A 21779-nucleotide genomic window follows, 5' to 3' on the forward strand; every position below is an offset into this window, starting at 1 on the left:
TTCTCCCATACTTCTCACCCATCTGCACCTCTGCAGCTTTTCCTTTAAGTTTGCCCACAGGTCTCTGCACCACTACCTCATGTACTAGTAGTTATTCCAGTGGCACCTGAAACACCTCCTTTTCCTTTTAAATACTTGTTTCTGTAGAGAAGTCATGAAACTTCTAAAAGACCAGGATTATAACTACAGCACACCCCCTTTTCTAGAAGTCTCACAGCCCCAATATGCCACTATTTTTGGATAACCCTCTAGCCAGTGCTAGACAAACACATGCTCATGGTCTCTCTACAGGCCTGCAAAATCAGATATATGGGAACATATGACTGCAATAGGCACAGATCAGCCTCTCTCCCACAGCAGATTGAAAGCTTAGGCAGTAACTTTGATTTTTCTTTCTAACTTATTTTCACCTTTCATTTACAACTCAGGCACTTAAAAAGATTTTTTAGTTAGGGATACCATGTAGGAACAAACTCTATGGAAGAGGAAACTTTGGTCCTAGTTCTGCCATGACTAGCTTGTGACCCTGGGCAAGTCACCTAATTTAATACCAGTCTCCTTACACATAAAATGTGAAGGAGTTTGGCTTAGATGTGCTTTATGGCTGCATTCTAATATTCGATGATTATAATTATTATAATGCTAAAGGCAGACTAAATCTCGAATTCTGACACACAGCGGCTTCAAATCAAATCATGGATCCACATCTTCCTATTAACCCAACAATCCACAATACTACCATAGTACAGTGATCAGCATGTTCTTCAATTACGCACTACTGATCAAGAAGGGACAAAGAGCAGAAAGAATTAAGAGTGTAGCAACAGTAAGGAAGTAAGAGTTGTCTGGCAGCCAAGCTCCTATATTCATGCTCAAGGATATTCTATGTACAGTCTTAAACTAGCAGAACATTCAAGTTAGATTGCTATTCTTAAAAAAAATATGTGAATATCTATAACTAAAGATCACAGGAGCACAGTTCCTGCTATTTCCAAAAATAAGATTATCTATTGTTCCCACTGATTCCTTTCTATTGAGGTATAAGTAGTTAAGATAATAAAAACTCAGATTAAGGTAAAAAATGACATTTCATCCAAAATGCTTTTCAAGGTACCACACAACACAAAAACCAGTTTCCAGCTTCCTAATTCAGTAAAAGAAATGGTTAGCAAAATTACAGATGGGAAAAATGTCACAGAGCAAACAAAAATTGTTATTCAGCCTTTAAAAAACACACACACACACACAGACACACACACATCCTGCATTGCCTGGCATTGCTAGACAATGAGACTTCAAATACAAATAAGTTTAGGAATTTATGGTCTCATGGGAGAAGTTAGATATATTTTTCTTTTGAAATTAGCAAGTTTCCTTAACCTAAAATAACAGAATAATTTTTTCACCAGCCCACTGTCCCTCTAAGCATGCCAAGCCTCTGCATTTAAACATTTTTGAAAATGCTATTCAACTCGAACTTCAATCTTTGCTGAAGCCTCCCCATTCCCTCTGAACACAATTAATACTCCCGCTCTGTTGGCTGGCACAGATTATTCCCTTTCAGCATCAGTCCCAGAGGTTAATTTCCAAAATCAAGTCCCAAACTGTCCTTCCCAGTCACCTTACCTCATTTTATCTCTAGCCAGCTCTGGCTACTCAAAAATAAACTTTTTTTTTTGTCTCTCTTTCCAGCTCCTAATCTCATAAACTGCTAATGGGTTTTCTTGATTTTGATTAAAATGGTAACGAAACTCTTTTTGGTACAACCTGAAAACCCTTCCACATCTATGTAATTCTCCCTCAAGGTGACTCTGACCAGATTCAACCTGATCCTACAGGTTAATATCAAACACCACAACACTAATACTTGGTCAAATTATTTTAATTATTTGGGTTGGTGCCTGTTTAGTATTCCACTAGTCCTAAGCTCAAAAGCACACTCCTCGAAAGCACAAAATAGTGCCTTCTTTTTGTGTCTCTACCCCCAATCTAGAGCACAGTCTAGGACAGAGTAGACACATTAATAACTGTGGAATGAATGGCTTGAGTTTCTATGAGATCCAGTGGTTGCCTAATTACATTTCGCAAATGCCAGTTGCAAGAGATGGAATTTTTGATATAGGCAGTTAACAGAAACAGAAGATTTCCATGACTCTGCTATCTTTAGTCAGCCCCACACCCATTCCTGGTTATGCCTTCAACTCTCATCTCACAACTATACTTGACAATAAATTTGGACTCATTCACAAGCCTCCTGTTCTCCCTATTCCCCTCTAAACATTACTCTCAAAACCCAGTCCCAGCTCCCTTGTGCCCACCATCCGTTTCAGTGAAATTAACTGCTATGAATCTGTCCTGCCCACTCTGTATCCTAATACCTGAAGGAGTGCAAGAAACATTGTGAGTGCTCATTAAATATTTGTTCAGTGAATGAATGAATATCTTAATAAAAGATAGCAATGAGTTGTGACTGGGACAAAGATAATGGGTCTCTTCTCTGAAAAAGATTTTTCTAGGAAGCAATCACATACCAATCACCAAAGAGGCTTAAAATGCATTAAGAAATTTTTGATAAAACTTAATTGATATATTAGAGTATCTGCCTGCCCATAACCCCTTCTGGAGAAATCCCTATTTCATTTGCAGGGTGGGTGGCCTACAGGATCTGGGCCATGCCCCTCTCTGTGGCTGGATAATGAGTAAATACCTGACACAGGAGTCACCCAGTACAGGCGGACAGAGGGCCTACACCCTGTGTGATCTAGCTCCGAAAGATGAGGAAGACCAGCCAGATTTTCTGAGGAATCTGTACTGGAAGATACAGAAAAAGTCATCCTAAACTACAAAGTCACAATGTGTGAAAACCTAGGTTACCATTATAGGGCTTCATGCACATCAATACCATAAAGGAAAGAATTCAGAGGAAGTTGATCTGGAGAGAAAACAGAATAGACAAAGGCACAGAGAGACTTAGAGATGTCATGAGAGAAGAGAATCCATACAAAAGAAGAGATAGAAAATGAGTGAGGAAAGAGACCAAGAAGACAAAAAAGAGAGGAAGAGACCAAGGAGAACAAGTAAAGACAAGAAAGTAAAAAGAGGCAGAAATAGTGAATAATGAAGACAATGAGAAAGAAACAGAAGAAAGGCAGAGAAAATAGCCTGGCCAACGCCAGAGCTGCCTCAGTTTCTGCGGCCTGATTCTTCAGGTCTTCCTTCATTCTCATAAAACCTATCTCTATTCTAACAATAATTCCCCTCTCCAAGTCTTTGAGCTAGTTTGAGTGAGTTTTCTATTCCTTGTAACCAAACAAAACAAAAAGGAAAACCACCTTGAATGGAACTGGCTTTAAGTTAATTAGAATCAATTACCCCTTTTTCAGCCTTTAAAACTTTTTAAGTTGTTTCAATTAAATACTGAATACAAAAAGGGATATTTATGACATGTGTGTGACAAAACAAACATCTATGTACCTATCACCCAATATAAAAAATTAAACATTACCAGTTATCTCTGAAGTCACCTATGTGTTCCTCCCCAATATCAATTACTTTTTCATTAAGTATTTCCAGAGGGTGAATATGCAATAAGGGAGGGGGAGAAATTTTTTTAACTCCCTAACAACCAAAATATGTCCGGCTTACACAGTAGTGCGTCATTTATTCAGTTTCACATCTTTCATGGACATGATCCTATCATTTTACAAGCCTTATAAACCATAAAGTAGAAAGCTAATAGCCATTTTAACATTCATAAATCACCTAAGGAAAATGTTGGTTTGATTAAACAGGAAAAAAAAAAAGAGGCAGCTCACTCAGCCAAGTAGCTCTCCTCAAAATCTTTTCACTTGAGAATATGAACAAGGTAACTCGAGTGTTGCTAAGGATCATGTGTTCTCTTTGGGCAACTGGCCAATTTAGAGGGAGAAGAGGGGTTTCTTCCTCACTTTTGTGGAATATAGAAAGAATGCTTAAGGGATCAATCACTTGCGAGCAAGAAGCGGGATCATTCTCTGGCTCCCGCAATGTTCTAATTTTGGCTTCTGGTAACTTTCCCTTTACTTCTTTGAAAGCAGAGCAACAAAATGTCACTATGGTGCTAATGCTAAATTATGGGATGTACATATGACCTGACTGAAAACTATTTTTGAATAGGTACATTTCTTACTAGCTCTGCCTCGAAATTTTGTGAGATAAAAATGTAAACTATACATTTAACCCACACAAATAATTCATATGTAGTGGAGATGTCCTACAAAGTTAACTGCAATGTTAAATCCATTCATCAAATTTTTACATTTAAAAATATTAAAATCATATCCCCATCTAAGTCTCAAACATTGACAGCAGCATACAGCACTTTTCTACATGCCTATTTAATTGAATGTAAATTAATACCAACTTTAAAAATTCACCAATAACAAAATATTATAAATTCAGTTGCCTACAATTTCAACTCAGTTTCAATTCAAATTCAGTTCCACATTCCCAAGGATGCCTACAATTTCAATTTCCTTTACCATATAAATGCTCACCAATGTTGTAAGTCAAAACCCAAACGGAATTTGGAATGGCAAATGGTAGTGGAATGGCAAAAAAGGCAGGTAATAAGAGGGAGGAGAAAGCAAAGTCTCTAGATGGCTTCCCCACATTATATCTATATTTATCTTTATCTATCTATAATAAAATGTGGCTTTTTAAAAATACAGCTACTAAAAATTCAAATCAATACTCTCCAAATCCACTGCAAACGTTTCCAGCCTTACCTCCTACACTCCTCCCGTGCCAACCCTTTATTCCAGGGCAAATCTATTTGCTCACTCATAGTTCTGAGTCTTTGTACATACTATTCCCTCTGTCTGGATGTGCTTCTCTCCAGTCTCTGCCTTAAGAGTTCCTATTTATCCCTCGAGGTCCATCTCAAATGTCACCTCCTCTGGGAGGACTTCCCTGATATGTCTCTTCCTTCTCTTCCTCCTTCCAAAACTAGCTACTCTTTCTGTAACCACATTCCATTACCTTTGTTTACTTGTATATCTCCACAATTGAACTGCTTAAAAGTTTTGTCTATTTCTCATTTATACTTCCAGGCTAGGAAAGTACCTGTGTACATATAAGACAACCAGAGATACCTAATCATAAATAAGTCAATAAATGAGCCTCCTTCTGAACACTGAAAACCAAAAAGCTTAATAAAAAGTGGCTTTGACTAAATGCAATGCAGTGTCCTGGATTAGATCCCGGAGCAGAAAAAGAACATTAATGGAAAAACTGCTGAAATTCAAATAAAGTGTGAAATTTAGTTAACATTAATGCACCAATATTAATCTCTTTGTACTGACAAATACACCACAGCTATGTAACACATCAACACTAAGGGAAATCAGGTGAACAGTATACAGGAACTCCATGCATTATTTTTGCGGCTTTCCTACAAATCTAAAATTATTCCAAAACAAAAAGCTTACTAAAAAACTTTTAAGTAGTCTAGAAAAAGTTGAAAGAACTACAAATACCAATGAGAACATGAATGTGGATTTTAATTGCAACCATAATAACAAAAATAAAAGAATAAGAAATATACTTCTCTTCTTAGAAGTAGAGAAAGGAAGGAAATTATTTTTAATAATCTGAAATGAACCAAAACATGTCAGGATTTATTAATATTGCAAAATAGTGAAAAGATTTACATCATTAAACTGAAGTAGTTCAATTTTTATTTTCAGAAATAAATAACTCAATATTGAAATAACCTGCATAGAAAAGTTAAGACTGTGCTATCATATCCCATACATCAGAACTACATTATCTACATAAATCATTATAGTATTTATATCATTACTTCAAACAGAGCCCTGTTTTGAAGTTAATGATTCCCATGTTCTAACTGCAGGAGATAGTGGGGGAAATGTTCTATTAAAGGTATCTCATTCTAAAACAATCCTTCTATAATTTATAGTAATTTGTAAAATATAACTTCCAAAGTCGTGGGCAAAATTCATTTCCACATTAGCTAAAGAGCAGTGACTAAAGAGGAGTTTTGCTGTTTCTCAACTGATTTTAAAATATTTTAAACTTAATGATTCTAAAATCATACTGGTAAGTTCCAAGATCATATCATAATATATAACACTATCCATTAAATAAAAACATAAAAACTAGGGATATCAATACATGGCTAAAACGGAAATCCAAATACAATGTAACCTTTTCGTTAGTTCTTAGAATTCAATGGAATACTATTTTAGTTTTCAAATCCAACTTGAAAGAATAAAGGAAATTTTGAGTATCTGACCCAGTGTAAATAGGTTGCACAATCAACCACTACAGGAAGATTAATTACAATATGACAAGAATCCAGCTACCTTCCAATTTTAAAGAGGTCTGATTTAAATGGTCCCTAAATCACCAGTGTAATAAGTGTTAACACCAGGCCACATGAATAAAAGCAGGAGATACAAGAACAATTTAAATATACAAATAGTGCATATTTTAATCCTGGTGAGAGATGCCTGACATGCCAGCTGTAGATTTACATGAGCAGCTAGAAAAAATTTAGAATACGATCTACTTTTAAGTTAAGCGACAAAAACTTTTTGAGATGTAAAATACTAACATTATCCAAAAAACTAAGACTTTTGTAGGAATGTTAAAACATTTACCCATTCGAAAATTAGACTGATGACTATAGCAGCAAAATAGTAATGGAACAATGCATACAATAACATCTCAGCTAATCCTTAACAGTCTTAAATTTTAAGTATCTTCCAAGTCTAACTTAGAAATCAAAGGAAATTCATGTCTAAAGACTATATCCAGGAATTCCCTGGTGGTCCAGTGGTTAGGACTCCATGCTTTCACTGCCGAGGGCCTGGGTTCAATCCCTGGTTGGGGAACTAAGATCCTGCAAACCATGCGGCGCAGCCAAAAAGAAAAAAGAAGAAGAAAAAAAAAAAAGACTATACCCTCCTGAAAATTGTTTCTAAGATCACCTAGGCCATTATTCAGGTACAAGTCAAACAAATTTGGTCTTTTTGGTATCTTTTGTTTGCTTGGTTCTTACCAGATATGTTCATTTCTGTTACCACCTAATAGCAAAACATCGAAAATAGTATATTTCATTTACATACAGCAGTGCACCAAAACTAGAACAATTAAACAGTGATCCTAACACAATGTTATTCAGTTCAAGCAGCCTGAATTACAGAAACGATATACATGATTACCAAGGAGGTAAAAGGATAGCCTGGATAGATAAAGGCCTAAAGATAACTCTAACTTGCTCAGCACTGATAAAGAATTGTACCAAAGTGAAGATCATTAAAATTGGTGGAGAAATCAAATACTAGAAGAACTTCTTTATATTCTCTTGAACATTTACATAAGGGTACTTTGTGAATTTATGTCTTTCAGGTTTTTAACTTCAGTTTTTAACTATCTTCCTAAACAGGTTTATTAAGTTAAACTACTTTCAATCAAACTCAAGAACAAGAGAAATAACACAAAAATAGCCCGCTTTATAACTTGCTAAAATATTCCATCTAGTTGATAATATTAACTTCACAGACAAGGGACCCCTGAGGTCAGACCTCATTGTACAGAAAAAGGAAAATGAAGCTCAGAAATTAGGACTGCTCTCCCAGTTTTCAGTCTCTGCTCTTTGCCCTACATTACATGGTATCTCCTATTTCTGAATTGAGTTACTAGTTCAAATAGATGGATTTTATTAGTGCTAGTCTACTGTATTCTGTTGACTACAAAACAAATTTTAAAACAAATTTCAGTAATCTGAACAAACTTAGTGTCCACTGCTCTAGACAATTCTTATGAGACCCACGTTTAAATTTTTTGGTCTTTACTGCTAATATTCTAGCTCTTGAATACTTAAAACATCTCTTCCTCCCCATTTCCCCCGACAAGCCCCACCCCGCAATAAAACAAAACTAAACTAAACAGGAGAAGACACAGCATGGATAACTAAAAGCTATGAGCAATCTCTTTGCCAAATGTTTTTACCTACTCCCTAACAAAAACCTCTAAGCAACGTTATTAACAAGGAGCAAAATGGTCCATTTTACCTCTTCCCTTAGCTCTGGACAATTTTCTGGTGCTCATAAAAATAATAGGGGGGAAAATTAACCGGAAAAAAGCAGGGACAATGAAACATAGACCCTGAACTGATTATATGCATTTAAGAAAATTAATTCCTGAATTAAAATCGAAGGTAATTAAAATCAGGTAACATTAACTATTCTGAGTTGGATGCATTGATAATGGGAGTTTAAAATCCTGCACCTACCTCAAGTTGAATTTAATTACATCTCCCAACCATACAAAATGACAACTTAATGTTGAGAATTAGCAGGCATGCTCTTGTGAATTAAAGAAAAACTAAAGCAATGATATGTTTAGTTCTTCAATATTTCCATCTCATTCCATTATTTTCAACTTATATTCAGTGAGTGTCTACTAGGTGGTAGGCACTGTCATCTATTAAACATTAACTTTCTAGCCATGCCTTTTAAATTGAGAACTTGACCCACCTAGTCCCTGAAAGGGTCAGCCTTATGAAACTCATGATACCCCACAGCCCTGCCATATTCCCACCACAGAAGACTAGACTGCGGTAGGCACCTGACAAGGATGGGCCAATCTGATATTCTTTCCCAGGAACCTGGAATGCGAATCCTGGAAACCTGAGTCAGATGACATGAAGTGCCTGAACTACCAGGTTAGGCAGTGTGAGAGCCAGAGGTATGAGAGTAAGTCAAAGTTGAAGACTGGGGGAAGGGGAGTAGGGGCAAAGAAGTCCCGTGAACAGAGAAAGCTGTTCTGAAGAGGTGACTTACCAACAAAGCAGAGCAAGTGACCAGTCTACTCTAGGAGAAATGGGGGGAGGGGACATGTATTACATTCCATGTGCATGCAACCTGGTTGTATTGCATTTCTTATCTATCCTTGTCTGATGCCTATGAAGGTGCCTACTGTGTCCTTTCAACAAAGCCTTCCTTGACTGGAAGAAGTATGAATTTCTATTCCTTTCAGGCAAAACACCTTAGCATTATCTTAGGTGCTGCAGCAGATATAAAGATAAGAAATACCTAGTTCTGGGCTTCCCTGGTGGCGCAGTGGTTGAGAGTCCGCCTGCCGATGCAGGGGACACGGGTTCGTGCTTGGTCCGGGAAGACACCACATGCCGCGGAGCGGCTGGGCCCGTGAGCCATGGCCGCTGAGCCTGCACGTCCAGTGCCTGTGCTCCGCAACGGGAGAGGCCACAACAGTGAGAGGCCCGCGTACCGCAAAAAAAAAAAAAAAAAAAAAAAAAAAAGAAAGAAATACCTAGTTCTCTTGGCCCTCAAGGACCATATATAGTGAGGAGCTGCTAAGTATACAAATAACCATAATATATGGTAAACAGTAAGCATAAACAGTACTATGAGGTTTCAAAAAGAGGGACAGATCATATCCAATTCAGAACATCAAAAAGGTTTCATGGAGGAAAGGGAACTAAAATAGAAATAATAGATGGACCTTGGGATATTTTTTAAATGTATTTACTAAGAAAAATAAAATGTCAGACTCCTAAGTCAGTCAACAACAAAAAAAATAATTTTACTGGCCCATGAAATACAAAAATCTGGTAACAACTGAGTCATAGCACTTGGCAACTGACTGGTTATATGGATGAGAGCAAGCCAGGAGTTAAAAAAACGAGTTCAGTTTTCAGTGTAGATGATTTTGAGAATGACAATGCCGGAACACAAAAGTTCACAACAGGTGGATTTGGGGGAGAGAAGTGAGGAGGGGAGGCAAGTTCTGTACTGGATATATTGACTTGAGGCAAGCATCACTGGGGGAACTGGAGAAAGAGGAGCCATCTCAAGTACAGAAAACAGTTTTCTCAAAAATTCCAAGGAAAAAACTTTTAGAGAAAAGACGTAAAAGACTTTTCACAACGTCTAGGTTTTTTCTTTTTCTTTTTCATTCTGAATGTTCCATTTTTGCCCAGCTACTGATTTTCCTGGTCCAAAGATGAAGGACTTTAAGGAGGTTAGGCAGTACCATGGAAGAAGAACTTGATGAAAAATATGGCTCTTCTCTCCAGAAAAACACATGTAACCACAAATTTCGCTAAAAATTTTAGAAAGTTCATGGATCTTCTGAAGCCCTAAGGGGTACACACACCCCAGGTTGTTTTTTTTTAAAGGCATGATGTGGAAGAAACTGCGAAAGAAGAGACAGGGTTCAGAAAAAAAGAGGAAATATCTGTAGAGACTCAACCACTCCCTTTTCATTTCCAAGCAACTAGAGGATGAAGCAGCTCAGCACCACGGGGGAGGGATAAAGTTGAGGTTCTACCTAACTTCTCTAAAAGAACAAACTACTTTTATCAGAGACCACTGCTCCAAAACTAAAAGACTTTTTGTAATAGTGCAAATACATTCAGTAGGCTAAAATTTTTAAAGAAACACAGTTGCAGCCCTGATTAAAAAGTTACATGTCCTGTCAAATCTACTAAGTACTAAGCACCCAACTCTATGGTCATCCCTGTACTTACTACATAATTAGCATACTCAAGCAAGATTACAATACTATAATTCCTGAAAAGGATACCACACTTTCAGACTGCAGAAGTGATGAATGCAAATAAAAGACACAAAGAATAATAAGTGCTTATAAGAAACAAACCTATTTTTGCACTGTGAATTTCTGTTTTTTATGCCAGTTTCTTTTGCCCAGGCACGAGATGCATCCCCACAAGAAATCTAATAACTGTCCAGGAATCTCAAGCCAAATAAATAGCAAACATTATAATGAAAGGATATCATCTTATGACAATATAATAGCATATTTATCAAAGGACAGTCTGATTTTCAATAACAAGCATATTCAGCCAGTAACATGCAGATATTTAAATGTAAATAATCAAATATAAAATATAGGGTTTAAGTGAATTAGATGATTCCAATTCTCTGCATGCAACTTAATTTTTTTTTTTTTTTTGCGGTATGCAGGCCTCTCACTAATGTGGCCTCTCCCGCTGCGGAGCACAGGCTCTGGACGCGCAGGCTCAGCAGCCATGGTTCATGGACCCAGCTGCTCCGCAGCACGTGGGATCCTCCCAGACCGGGGCACGAACCCGTGTCCCCTGCATCAGCAGGCGGACTCTCAACCACTGCGCCACCAGGGAAGCCCACAACTTAATCTTTGCCATACCACTACCAGCAAAATCCTAAAGAACAAAGCATTAACTTCATTTTGTATAACAATGTTTTCTCAAGATCTGCTAAGGGGAACTATCAAGAAATGGATAGACAGAGATAGCATAGGAGTAGATCATTCAATAACTTACAAAACTAAATGATAATGTTTAATTCCTTTTACCACAAAACAGTTATATTAAAATTCCTTGAAGATCTTTGAAAAGGGTACATTAATATTTGAAAAATAATCAAATATCTGTCTGAAACACCCTTTAAAAAAGTAGCTAAAATGATAAGTTTTCCAAACATCATTGTAATGACAGAAGTCACCACTTAGTGAATATTTATCTGCTAAGTATTTTACATACATTATCTCATTTGATCTTCTGAAATAAGCATCACATCCCCACTTTATATATGTGAAAATTAAGACTCATATGTTTAAGTTACATGCTCTGGGTGTCACAGCTAGTAAATGGAGGTGGGAATTGAATTCAGTTTTATGAGACTCCAAAAGCAGTACTCTTATGCATTATCCCAGTGATTCCCAACTTTGGTCACATAATGTCGCATGCTGAAAATGGCAATACTTGTAAAGCTTACTGAGGTAAGCTGGAGGGACTTAGTGAAAATAATACATATTTTCTTAATATTATAAAATTATGACATGAAAAATAAAATACAAAATATTACAGATGATATTAAATACTAATTGGTATAAACCTTCCAAATCAAATATTTTCAATTGCCAAATTCAGACTTTACTGATGGAATCATATCAAAAATGTTCAAATATCATTCCAACTGCTGTAAAATTTTGAAAAGTTAATCATAAAATGATTTAAAAATCATAAAAATGATTTAAAATTTCAAAACCATAAAACATTTGCAAACAGCACACTGTATGCCTTCCTATGCACTACACTCTGGTTAGGAAGCCCTGCATAACATTATTTTGTTTTTCTGTAGAATATTATGATTAAACACTAATTTGGTATATCAAGAGCTTCTCAATAACACATCTAAAAGAAATTTAAACCAAAGGTAACCAAAGAATTATAATACTGCATTCTTCCTTAACTAATCTGAATTTCTATAGTACCTTTAATCTGTAACATTCATTTTGATATAATAATAACAATGGTGGCTAATATTCATTACACTAATATTTTGTGCCAGACTGTGTTCTACTTCACATTATAATCATATTTAATCCTCAGAGCAATCCTATGAAGTACCTCTGTTTTCTCCATTTTAAAGATGAGGAAACTGAGGCAGAGAGAAATTGAGTAAACAACTTTCCAAGGTTATAGTTGGTAACTGGAAATTAGAATTTGAAACTGTCTGACTTCAGAGCCCATGTTGTTAATCACTATGCTAAATTACATCCCCGCAAGGAAGGAAATACAGTAATATTTAAAGAACACCTATTATGTGCCAGGAAACCCAAAAGTAAGTAAATAGATCTCAACTTAGACCAAGTTTGATAGTTTTACAGTGATGAGGTAAAAATGACTTGCATGTACATCAAAGGAGGTATTCGACAGCAAAAAGAAAATTATTTGTATACAGTGATGGGTGTATTTTGCTTACAGAAATAGCAAGGAAAATAACTTTAATTTCATAAGTGTGTTGTTATGGTTCAAGCAAGAACATCTCTCTCTGCCACCTATTTGAATTTGTTGATTTAACTTGCTCAAGAATATAAAAAAATCTTACTTAAAACAATGAAATTGATGAAAAGTAAAAGCAAATGTTTTTACTTACTGCTTTTGAAGTTCCCTAAGTGATCATGTGTTTAATTTTGTTTTTAATTAAATGCACTATTTATAAAGTCCTGTATCACAATAGGCTAATGTCCTGAGGGGATCTCTAATGACGAATGTAAATCAAAATAACCACAGAAGATGAAAATACACCTTTACTTTCATAACTAATCAATCGAGACAATGCTAATGCCTTGAGTATTTTGGTTTATATCAAACATCTGAAAGGCCCCAAGGAGCAATGTCCAACATTAGCTGGCACATGCTGGTTAACAGTATATATTTAAGAAGCACCTACTATGGACCAGGGACCACGCTCATTCACAAATGATACTGTTATACGGAGAGTGGCAGTCTGGAATTTCAATTTTATTTCATATGTTCTGTAAGATCGGGTATTCAAACTGAAAGCTCAAGCTCCAACGCATAACTTTCCCTCTTTATCCAAAAAGCTGTTACCAGGGCTTCTGCAATCTACAAACCATCAAACATGTTAATATGAAAAGACTAGCATGGCCACCCAGAACACCCTGGAGTACAAAATAAACCCTGGGTTATGGCGGTGCATTGTGTCCTCTGGAGCTTTACACCATAAAAATTTGGCACTTCTCCTAAAGCAACTTCTTTTTCCCAAAAATCACTTGTTTTAAAAAGTAAAGTTCTATTGCTTACAGAAACCATTACTCTTATTTAGTCTTCCCTGTCAGATCCCTAGAAAATACTAAAGGTGAAGAAATGTGGCTTGATCTTTTGGTAAGCTGATGCCAGGGTACTTTATGTGATTTACTGAGCCTCTAGAAACCAGTCTCTCAAAAATTCTAAAACTAACCATGCTGAGTAAAATGCATCTGACTGTACATAAAAGCTACTTAAAACAAATGTCAGGTAAAATAAAAGTAATTCCTGAAGCCAATATTAAAAAAAAAAAAGAACAGCTCACCAGAAATCTGTCACTGTCACACCTTTTACAGTAAATATGTCCAATATTTATCTTATCCTAAGATAATTGCAGTCCCACTGCACATCATCCCTAGCAACTATTCAGCAACTCCCACTGTGTAATCTATTATCATCACATCTTATGCCACAAACCTCAAACCAGCAAGTCCTTAAATCTCCTCAGCTCACACAACCTCCCACTTTATAAAAACAAGGAAAGGAGTTATAAAACCTTAAGAGAATAAAAATAATAGAAAAAGATGGATAAGTACACACAGCTTCTGCACCCAAACTCTTTTCCTTTACACCTGAGAACTTGTCATTTATCTCAACCACACATCTTCCTGCTCCTGGATAACCCAGAGTTCCTCCACCTTACCGATAGTTCAAAATGCCCACTCTCTAATAAATGACAAGATCCTATGTGACCACTCTGTCCCTGCCACCCTCTCTATTTATATTAATTATTCAAGCCTCCTAACTCTAACCTGTCATAAAATACCACCACGCTCCAAACTCACAAGCCATTATACAAGCCCAACACACTCTCCCGTCCTCGCTACCAACTCACTCCAACCCCTCCCTTGCAAAACCTTCCCTAACATCAGCTCTTCCTTTATGAGCTTTTCCCATATTCCTAATACAGTCTCAATGTCCTACTGGACCACACTTTCAAGCTCTCTTCGCTGAACCCAATTCCAGCATGGAGGCACACCCTCTCTCCAGCCTAATTCCTACCACCCCAAAACCCCACCCCCTCATCACGCCCTCCGGCCTCAGCCACCAACCCCCCACACCCCGCCCCACGTCCGTCACGCCCTCCAGATCCTTTGGGGTCCTCTCCTCCGGCCCGACCTGACCCCCCGCCCAGGACTCCCAAGTGCCTGGGCCCTCGGGAACACCCCGCCAGCCCCGCCCCCAGCCCCTCACCGAGTAGCAGCAGCTTCACTTCTTTGGCCGCTTTCTCCCCGTCCTCCCGCAAGTTGCGGTCGATCATCTTGCTTCGCTCCACCGCCGCCTTGTCTTCGGCGCTCAAAGTGCAGCCCATGGCGGCGGAGGGAGAGGGGACCAGGCCCGGGCTCACTCACACACCGGAGACCGCGGCTGGGCCGGCGGAGACAGCGTCTACTCTTGGGCGGCGGCCCTCTCCGTCAGCTCCCTGAGCGCCCAGAGAAACCGGATATCCGGCGTTTTACGACACTTCCGGCAACGCCCGCGGCCGTTACTTCTCGGCCCTGTCTGGCTAGGGTAAAGGAGTAACAACCGGGAACGGGAGAACGAAGAGAGGAACGAGCAGGTCAAGCGGTCGTTCCGTGGTGTAGGGCTGCCCTGTCGATCTCGCCGGGCGCCGCTCGACCTTAGTCCCCTTTCACCTTTTCGGCTGCCTTATTTGGATAAGTGTGGAAAAACCAGGGACTGGCTTCTCCGGCTCAAGACACCCTCCCGAGGTCACACAGGCGGCTTCAGATTGACGTGGGGGATAGGAATTCCCAAATAAAAGGCCGCAGCCCACAAGGAAATCTCTGCTGGGAATTTCTCACTGGCCAGAAAACCCAGCTGGACTCTGGCTGTGGAGATCCGGGGCCTCTGCCCAAGTGTAGGACACTTTCTCGGCCGGAGTTGTCTCAGCCAGATCTATAGGATGAGAATTACAGAGTCTGGGCCCTGGCCACGCTCTACATCTGAAATTAGTAAGACCGACCATGCCTGGGACTTTATCTATCCCTTTCTGCTCTCTCCTCTGGCCCACCGCCTCCTGCTCTCAAAATGTACCCAGTGAACTAGAGAGTTGCCCAGCCACTACGTTGGTAAAGGGTCACTTGAAATCGCTAACGGATCTTACTTTACTTGAAAGGTAAGAGTGTAGTTTCTCCATAAAATTTCCATGCTGTCTTTCCCCAACGTAAGCCAGTTTTAGCGCTCACATATCGTCCTGCGTTAAGGGCTTAGGACTTCTACCAGGTTTAGTCAACCAAAGTTCCACACCCTAAAACAAACCAGTGCATCCTGTGAATCTCCTATTAAAATTACCTGTTGTACCACATGAAAAGGAAAGTTCTGGTAAAATTTGCCTCTCAGCCATAGCATCACCTGAAAGTTGATAAATCACCTATAAAAGCCCCAGACTGATAGCCTTTTTACTCATAATCCTGGATACTAAGGTGAAAGTAGCCCTAAATTACCTTTACTTCCAAATAGCCCCACAAATACTCTCACCATATATTCTAGGGAGGGGAACTCTTGTAGCCCCCAAAACCCTTCCCTACGATTAAATATTATCTCCCCAATAGAACCTAAACCTTAGAATATACGGTCCAAACAGAAAGGTCTATATGGTGATGGATGATCATTAGAGGAATTTCTTGAGAGCCACCTTAAACAGCCTCATCCACCATAATTTATTATTGCCAGTTCTTTAAAGTTCGAAGTCTCCTACTCTTTTCCAAGTGACCGTTAGAATAAAAGGGACTGCTTTCCCATAATCAATACTTACGGGGAAAAAGGGCAAGAGGAAAGGGAAGAAAAACCAATATTTATTGAGTACCTATTTGCCAGGTATGGCTAGGTGCTTCCATGTGTCATCTCTTTTATTCCTCACAACAACCCTGTGAGGTAGGTTAATATTATCCCCATTTTTACAGATGAGGAGATAGGCTCAGAGAAATTAAGCATCTTTCCCAAGTTCACACAGTGAGTAAGTAGATCTGACTCCATATTCCCTCCTTTTCTACCATGCTACTATAAGATGTTACCTGGGCGACCTGACAACAGAAGGTTTTCATCTAGGATTGAAAGTTACCCCAACACCACCAGGGTGCAGGAAAAAAATAACTTGAGAGCACGGTTTTCTCAACCTGTTGATTTCTTCAGTGGATTTAGAGGTCAAATTTTGTCCAGGAATGGCTTTCACAGCTAAGAATTACATATAGAACTTTACCAAGTGATCCTGGTGATTAGAAAACCCCTGGAAGGTGGTCATGACAAATTGTTGGGAAAGTTCTCAGCATAATAGAAGAGAAAATTTTATTTCCTTCATGATCCACTCTGGGAAAAATAAATGGCAAATGAACCAGCATATGTCAAATTCTGTAATAAACACCAGTGAGACCACAGTGTCAGGAAACTTCAGCCTGAATTTGCCATATTCTTGTACTTAAGATTTTCTCCTTTGATGTATGTGAAGGAAGAGTTGGAGGGCAAAGTCAAACAAAAGGCAAAATAAGTTAACAAAATGGCTGCCAGGCAGTGTTTAGTGTCCCCCCCTCCCTCCCCACCTGCACTCATCTTTCCTAGCTCCACTGGACTCACACTGCCACCTGCTGGCAATGCTTAGGGTCGGCTAGCTCATCAGTGGTGTTCGGAAGAAGTTTTCACCCTATCTAGGAATGAGATTCCTCCCTTATGAATTTATCTTTAGAAGGAGGAGAGAGAGGAGGAGAACATGCATTTCAATCGCAAAAGACTCTCCTCGATGTATATATCATCTAAGGGATTTCCTCAATGTAATAAGCACTGGACTAGAGTAAGTCTAGTGGTAGGAAGACAGAAACCTGGAAAATTTCCTAGATCTGAGGAGGAGAAGCTGCCCAGTTTCATGTAATAAATTATTTTCTTCAACTAGAGTTTCATCTACAGCCCCCAGACTTTTCAATCTGCAGGAAGCCTCCATATAGGCATCTTGCTGCAATAGGCTGAACTCTCAGAAGTTAGAACCATGAACATATTCCTCAATATATTTCTCTTAACACATTCCATGGTGCTTTACCATATGTAAATGCTCTGTCAAAATACAGGGTACCTGATCAAATTAGGCTGTGAACTCCTTGAAGGCAGTGACTCCAAATCCTCTGTGTGAGTCCCAGAGAATAGGGTATTCAACTATCATGCACTGAGTTGAACTGAAGGAGTCAATGTTGATATCAGCATAACTTTTTATAATAAAAATTATTTATTAACTGTTCAGAGGGGAAACTGTCCCACTCCCACCAAGCCATCTTCCTCTTTGATGCTCAGTCAAGCCAGGAATTTGTTCAAATACAGATCACACCACCATGTGGTCCTGCCTCAACTCTCTAATGTGACCTGATTGAATTGAGGGAAGTGGACGGACGGGTAGTCCTAGATGGGTGTCCTGTCCAGTTTGCGATTATTCCCCCTCCCTTGAATATACCACCACCAAGACCACCCAACACAGTTCCTACAGTCTCAATCAGTGAACAGCTGAGCCCAACTACCGTGCCCCCTCTCCAACCCAGGGCTGCAGATAGGAGAGAGATTTAAGTCTTTGTCACTGAAGCTAATTTTGAGAGCGATGAATGGGAGTAGGGAGGCATTTAATGAACCATGGAAACCCCACCTTTCCCATTCCCAACCTTAGTCTCTTGTACCCGATTGTCCAGAGGGCTGGCGATGGGTCACTGCCATGAGGAGAGAGATCAGGGAGGCCAGCTCTGGAAAAAAAAGATTTACAGTATTATTGGTCTGGGTTACTACAGGCCTCTCTGTATCCAACCACCTTAGCGATTCAAATGCTAACCCCCACCTTCAGCCGTCCAACCCCCAATCTTTCCACTTCTTCATCCTAAAAGACAAAGAGAAAAACCATCCTGCTTTATTCTTGCCTCTTTTAAGATCAAGCCCCAAACTTGATCTCCCATGTCCAAAAGAGAAACCGAAAAATACAACAGAACGGCTGTTCCTGGAGGGTGGGAGAGAGAGAGCTGCAGTCAGCTGTCCTCTATTCTACTCCGTGTTCCCTGATTGCTATTTCCCCTTGCTTGGCCAAACTCAAGAAAGGAATATACCCAGCTGGTCCTCTTGCTTTAAGGAAACCTCAGGTTTAAAACTAGAAAAAAAAAATCTATTAACTCAAAGGAAACACTTGGCTGTAATTTAGTTGTTTTTAAACCTAGCAAGGAAATGAGAAGACATGGGTCATTTTCTTACCTTGCTTGAGTGCAATTTCTTCCCTGGACAATTACACTGAAAAATGAAAGGTCCTAAAGGGTCCCCAGAATAACTCCAAGCCTGGTCTGCTGCCCTATATCTTCCAACTCCTACCTTTATAGTTTCCCTGCTTCCTGAGTCATGGAAAGTTCATTGGTTGAGAGGCATCATCTCACCTTCTTGACCCTTTATTCTCGTCACCATCTCACCAGGTTCCCTCCCCCGGTTGTCAAGGCTCACAGCCATGTCCAAGGCTTTTGCCGCATATCCATCCAGTTGGCTCTGTTCCTGACCCAGAAAACACTAAGCGAAAGCTGTGTGCAGAGACCCCCAGCCCCAGCTAGCTGGGAAAAGGTGATCCCACAAGGAGTTCCTTGCGGTCCTAACCGGCCCCCAGCCCCATCTCCCTCCAAGTGTCCAGCAGCCCATCAGGACTCCAGTCGTGGTGAGGGGGCAGGACGGAGGTAGCTGTCCGACACGATGATGTCGCTGGTGAGTTGTTGCTCCAGGAACTCAGAGGTCTCCTCAGCTATCTGGCCGGGGATTCGAAAGTCAACAGCAGGCGGCTCCTGCTTGGGGCTGGGTACAGGTCGGGAAACCCAGGACTCCGTGGGACAGCCAGTGCCCTGAAGAAACTGCAGGAAGTTCTCCTCAATGGAGCCCTCCCGGCTAGGCAGCCTCAGCTCCTCCTCCGGCGCCTGCTTGAAGAAGCAGACAAACTGCTTGCTCAGCTCCCCCCGGATCTGCCGATTGAGACATCCATAGAAGAAAGGGTTGGAAGTGAAGCAGAAGTAGCCAATCCAGGTCACCACATTCTCGACCTGCCCAGTCAAAATGGGCTGAGCACTCAGGGCGACGTAGAGGTGAAAAGAAAAGTAGGGCAACCAACAGAGCAGGAACTGTCCCCCTACAGCCAGGAGGACCACTGCTGCCTTCCCTCCCCCAAACGTCCGGTGCGGGGTGGTCTGGGGGGCCCCCGAGCTGGTGACCATGGTGGAGCGGCTGCTGAGAGACTCGGAGCGTTGCCGGGGGTTCTCCATCCACGTGGGCAGCGGTCCGTGCTGCATGGCAGCCACTCGGGCTACTCGGAACATGCTGCAGTAGACCACTAGGATGAGGAGCAGGGGCAACAAGAAGTAAAGGACAGCAAAGACCACCACAAAAAGCTGGCAGTAGGCACTGTGGCTCCATTGGAGTGAGCAGCCTGGGGGAACACGGGGAGCTCCCTCCTCCAGGGAGAGCCTTCCCAACACCGGCACAGAAGCCATGGCCAAGGCCTTTACCCACACACCCACCAGAACAGAGGCCACCAGCCCCAGCGTCATGCGCACCTCGTAGCGCATGGGGTGGACCACATAATAGTAGCGCTCCACGTTGATGGCCGACACCGAGAGAATGGCCAGGCTAACAAAGCATACGCTCAGGAACAAGTAGAGGCGGCAGGCAACCTCCCCAAAGAGGTCACGGTCAAAGAGGGCGGAGCTGGAGAGCATGGCCAGGGGCATGAGGGTCAGGGCAGCCAGCAGGTCCACCAGGCAGAGGTGGAAGACAAAGACAAACTTTCGAAGGGCGGGTGTCTTGGCGATAACAGCCATCACAGCAGCATTGCCAGCCACAGCGGTCAAGTCCAGCAGGAGCATGAAGAAGAGGGCCACAGATTCTGAAGCCACGTCCCGCAGCCCTACCTCCGGGACCCCACTGGCAGTAGAGGGACCTGGGGTTTGAGGGACCCTCCCCAGAGTGGAAGAGTTCCCTGATGACGGGGGGATGGGGGAGGACTCCATGGGGCCGAAAGAGGACACCCAGGGCACCTCCTGTCACAGGCCCATCCCCCATCCTAGTCCAGTGACCCTGGGATGGCGAGCCCAGGCCCAGGCTTCCCAATTTTGTGTGTGCGGGTTGGGGTGGGGAGAGAGCGCCTCCTGCTGGAGCCTCTCGGGCAGGCTCTTGTTGCCAGCCCTCAAGGCCGGGGACTGAGGGCTCAGGAGGCAGCTCCGGGTCCACCTTGGTGACTGCAAGAAAGCAGGAGCGTGAGAGATGCAGGAGCCTCACCCACTCAACACTCTGTCTTCTGAGTGGTCTCCTGCTCCTTTCCTCTCTTCTCCACACCCTTCTCCCCTTTCAAGAACTGTTATCCAGGGACTCTAAATCCTCTGTCTCCCTTTCCCAGGGTCCTGCTGAGCTCTGGGATAGTGCCCAGTTTTAAGGTTGCTTATGTAAATTTCCTGATTTCTTGTCTCCTCAGAATGGCAGCAGCTGTCGAGGAGAAGGAGCACGAGATCAGGTTTCTAGTCCTAGGTCTGGGAGCTACTAACTCTTCTGAACTTCAGTTTCCTCATAAAGGCATCTGTAAAATGAAGGGAATAATACCTACTTCACAACTGTTTGGAAGATGCTGCAGGATTTGTTAATAAAAATGCTAATAATAAGTAGTAACATGTCTATGGTGCTTTCCACATACCAGGCCCTGTTCTAAGCACTCTACGTATATTAACTCTTTTTTCTTTTTTTTGGTGGTACACGGGCCTCTCACTATTATGGCCTCTCCCGTTGCGGAGCACAGGCTCCGGACACGCAGGCTCAGAGGCCATGGCTCACGGGCCTAGCCACTCCGCGGCATGTGGGATCTTCCTGGACCAGGGCACGAACCCGTGTCCTCTGCATCGGCAGGCGGACTCTCAACCACTGCGCCACAGGGAAGCCCCTATTAACTCATTTTAATCCTTATGCAACCCTATGAGGTAGATGTTATTCTTATCCCCATTTTGCAATCGATAAAACTGGGGCTTGCAAAGATAAAGTAACTTACCAAAGGTCACACAGCTAGTAAGTAGCAAGGTCCAGGTACGCACCCAGGAGGCCTGGCTCCCGAGCCAGTACTCCAGCCCACTGTGCCATACTGTGTTTGATGGTGCCCTCCACA

At 41.2% G+C, this 21779-nt stretch overlaps 2 protein-coding genes across 2 annotated transcripts in view; both read right to left on the reverse strand.

Annotated features, from left to right (window-relative positions):
* GNAI3 (G protein subunit alpha i3) overlaps positions 1 to 15081 on the reverse strand; it is a 40098-nt gene extending 25017 nt beyond the window's left edge. The window contains exon 1 of the mRNA XM_060139419.1: positions 14840 to 15081. Within this exon, the coding sequence (XP_059995402.1) occupies positions 14840 to 14957 (118 nt within the window). The 5' untranslated portion in view covers positions 14958 to 15081. The remainder of the gene's footprint in view (positions 1 to 14839) is intronic.
* A 2814-nt stretch (positions 15082 to 17895) lies between these two features.
* Positions 17896 to 20732, reverse strand: GPR61 (G protein-coupled receptor 61). The gene is made up of 2 exons (XM_060139418.1): positions 19033 to 20732; positions 17896 to 18360 (listed from the first exon to the last, which is right to left on the reverse strand). The coding sequence occupies exon 1, from the start codon at positions 20638 to 20640 to the stop codon at positions 19285 to 19287; it is 1356 nt and encodes a 451-aa protein (XP_059995401.1). The 5' UTR covers positions 20641 to 20732; the 3' UTR covers positions 17896 to 18360; positions 19033 to 19284.
* Positions 20733 to 21779: the final 1047 nt, after the last annotated feature.

This window comes from Lagenorhynchus albirostris, chromosome 2 (assembly GCF_949774975.1).
Source record: "Lagenorhynchus albirostris chromosome 2, mLagAlb1.1, whole genome shotgun sequence".
In the NCBI taxonomy this organism is placed as follows: domain Eukaryota; kingdom Metazoa; phylum Chordata; class Mammalia; order Artiodactyla; family Delphinidae; genus Lagenorhynchus; species Lagenorhynchus albirostris.

What these genes read in the sequence shown, in the direction of transcription:
- GPR61 (XM_060139418.1), bottom strand. Translation starts at nt 20,640, where the DNA reads ATGGAGTCCTCCCCCATCCCCCCGTCATCAGGGAACTCTTCCACTCTG.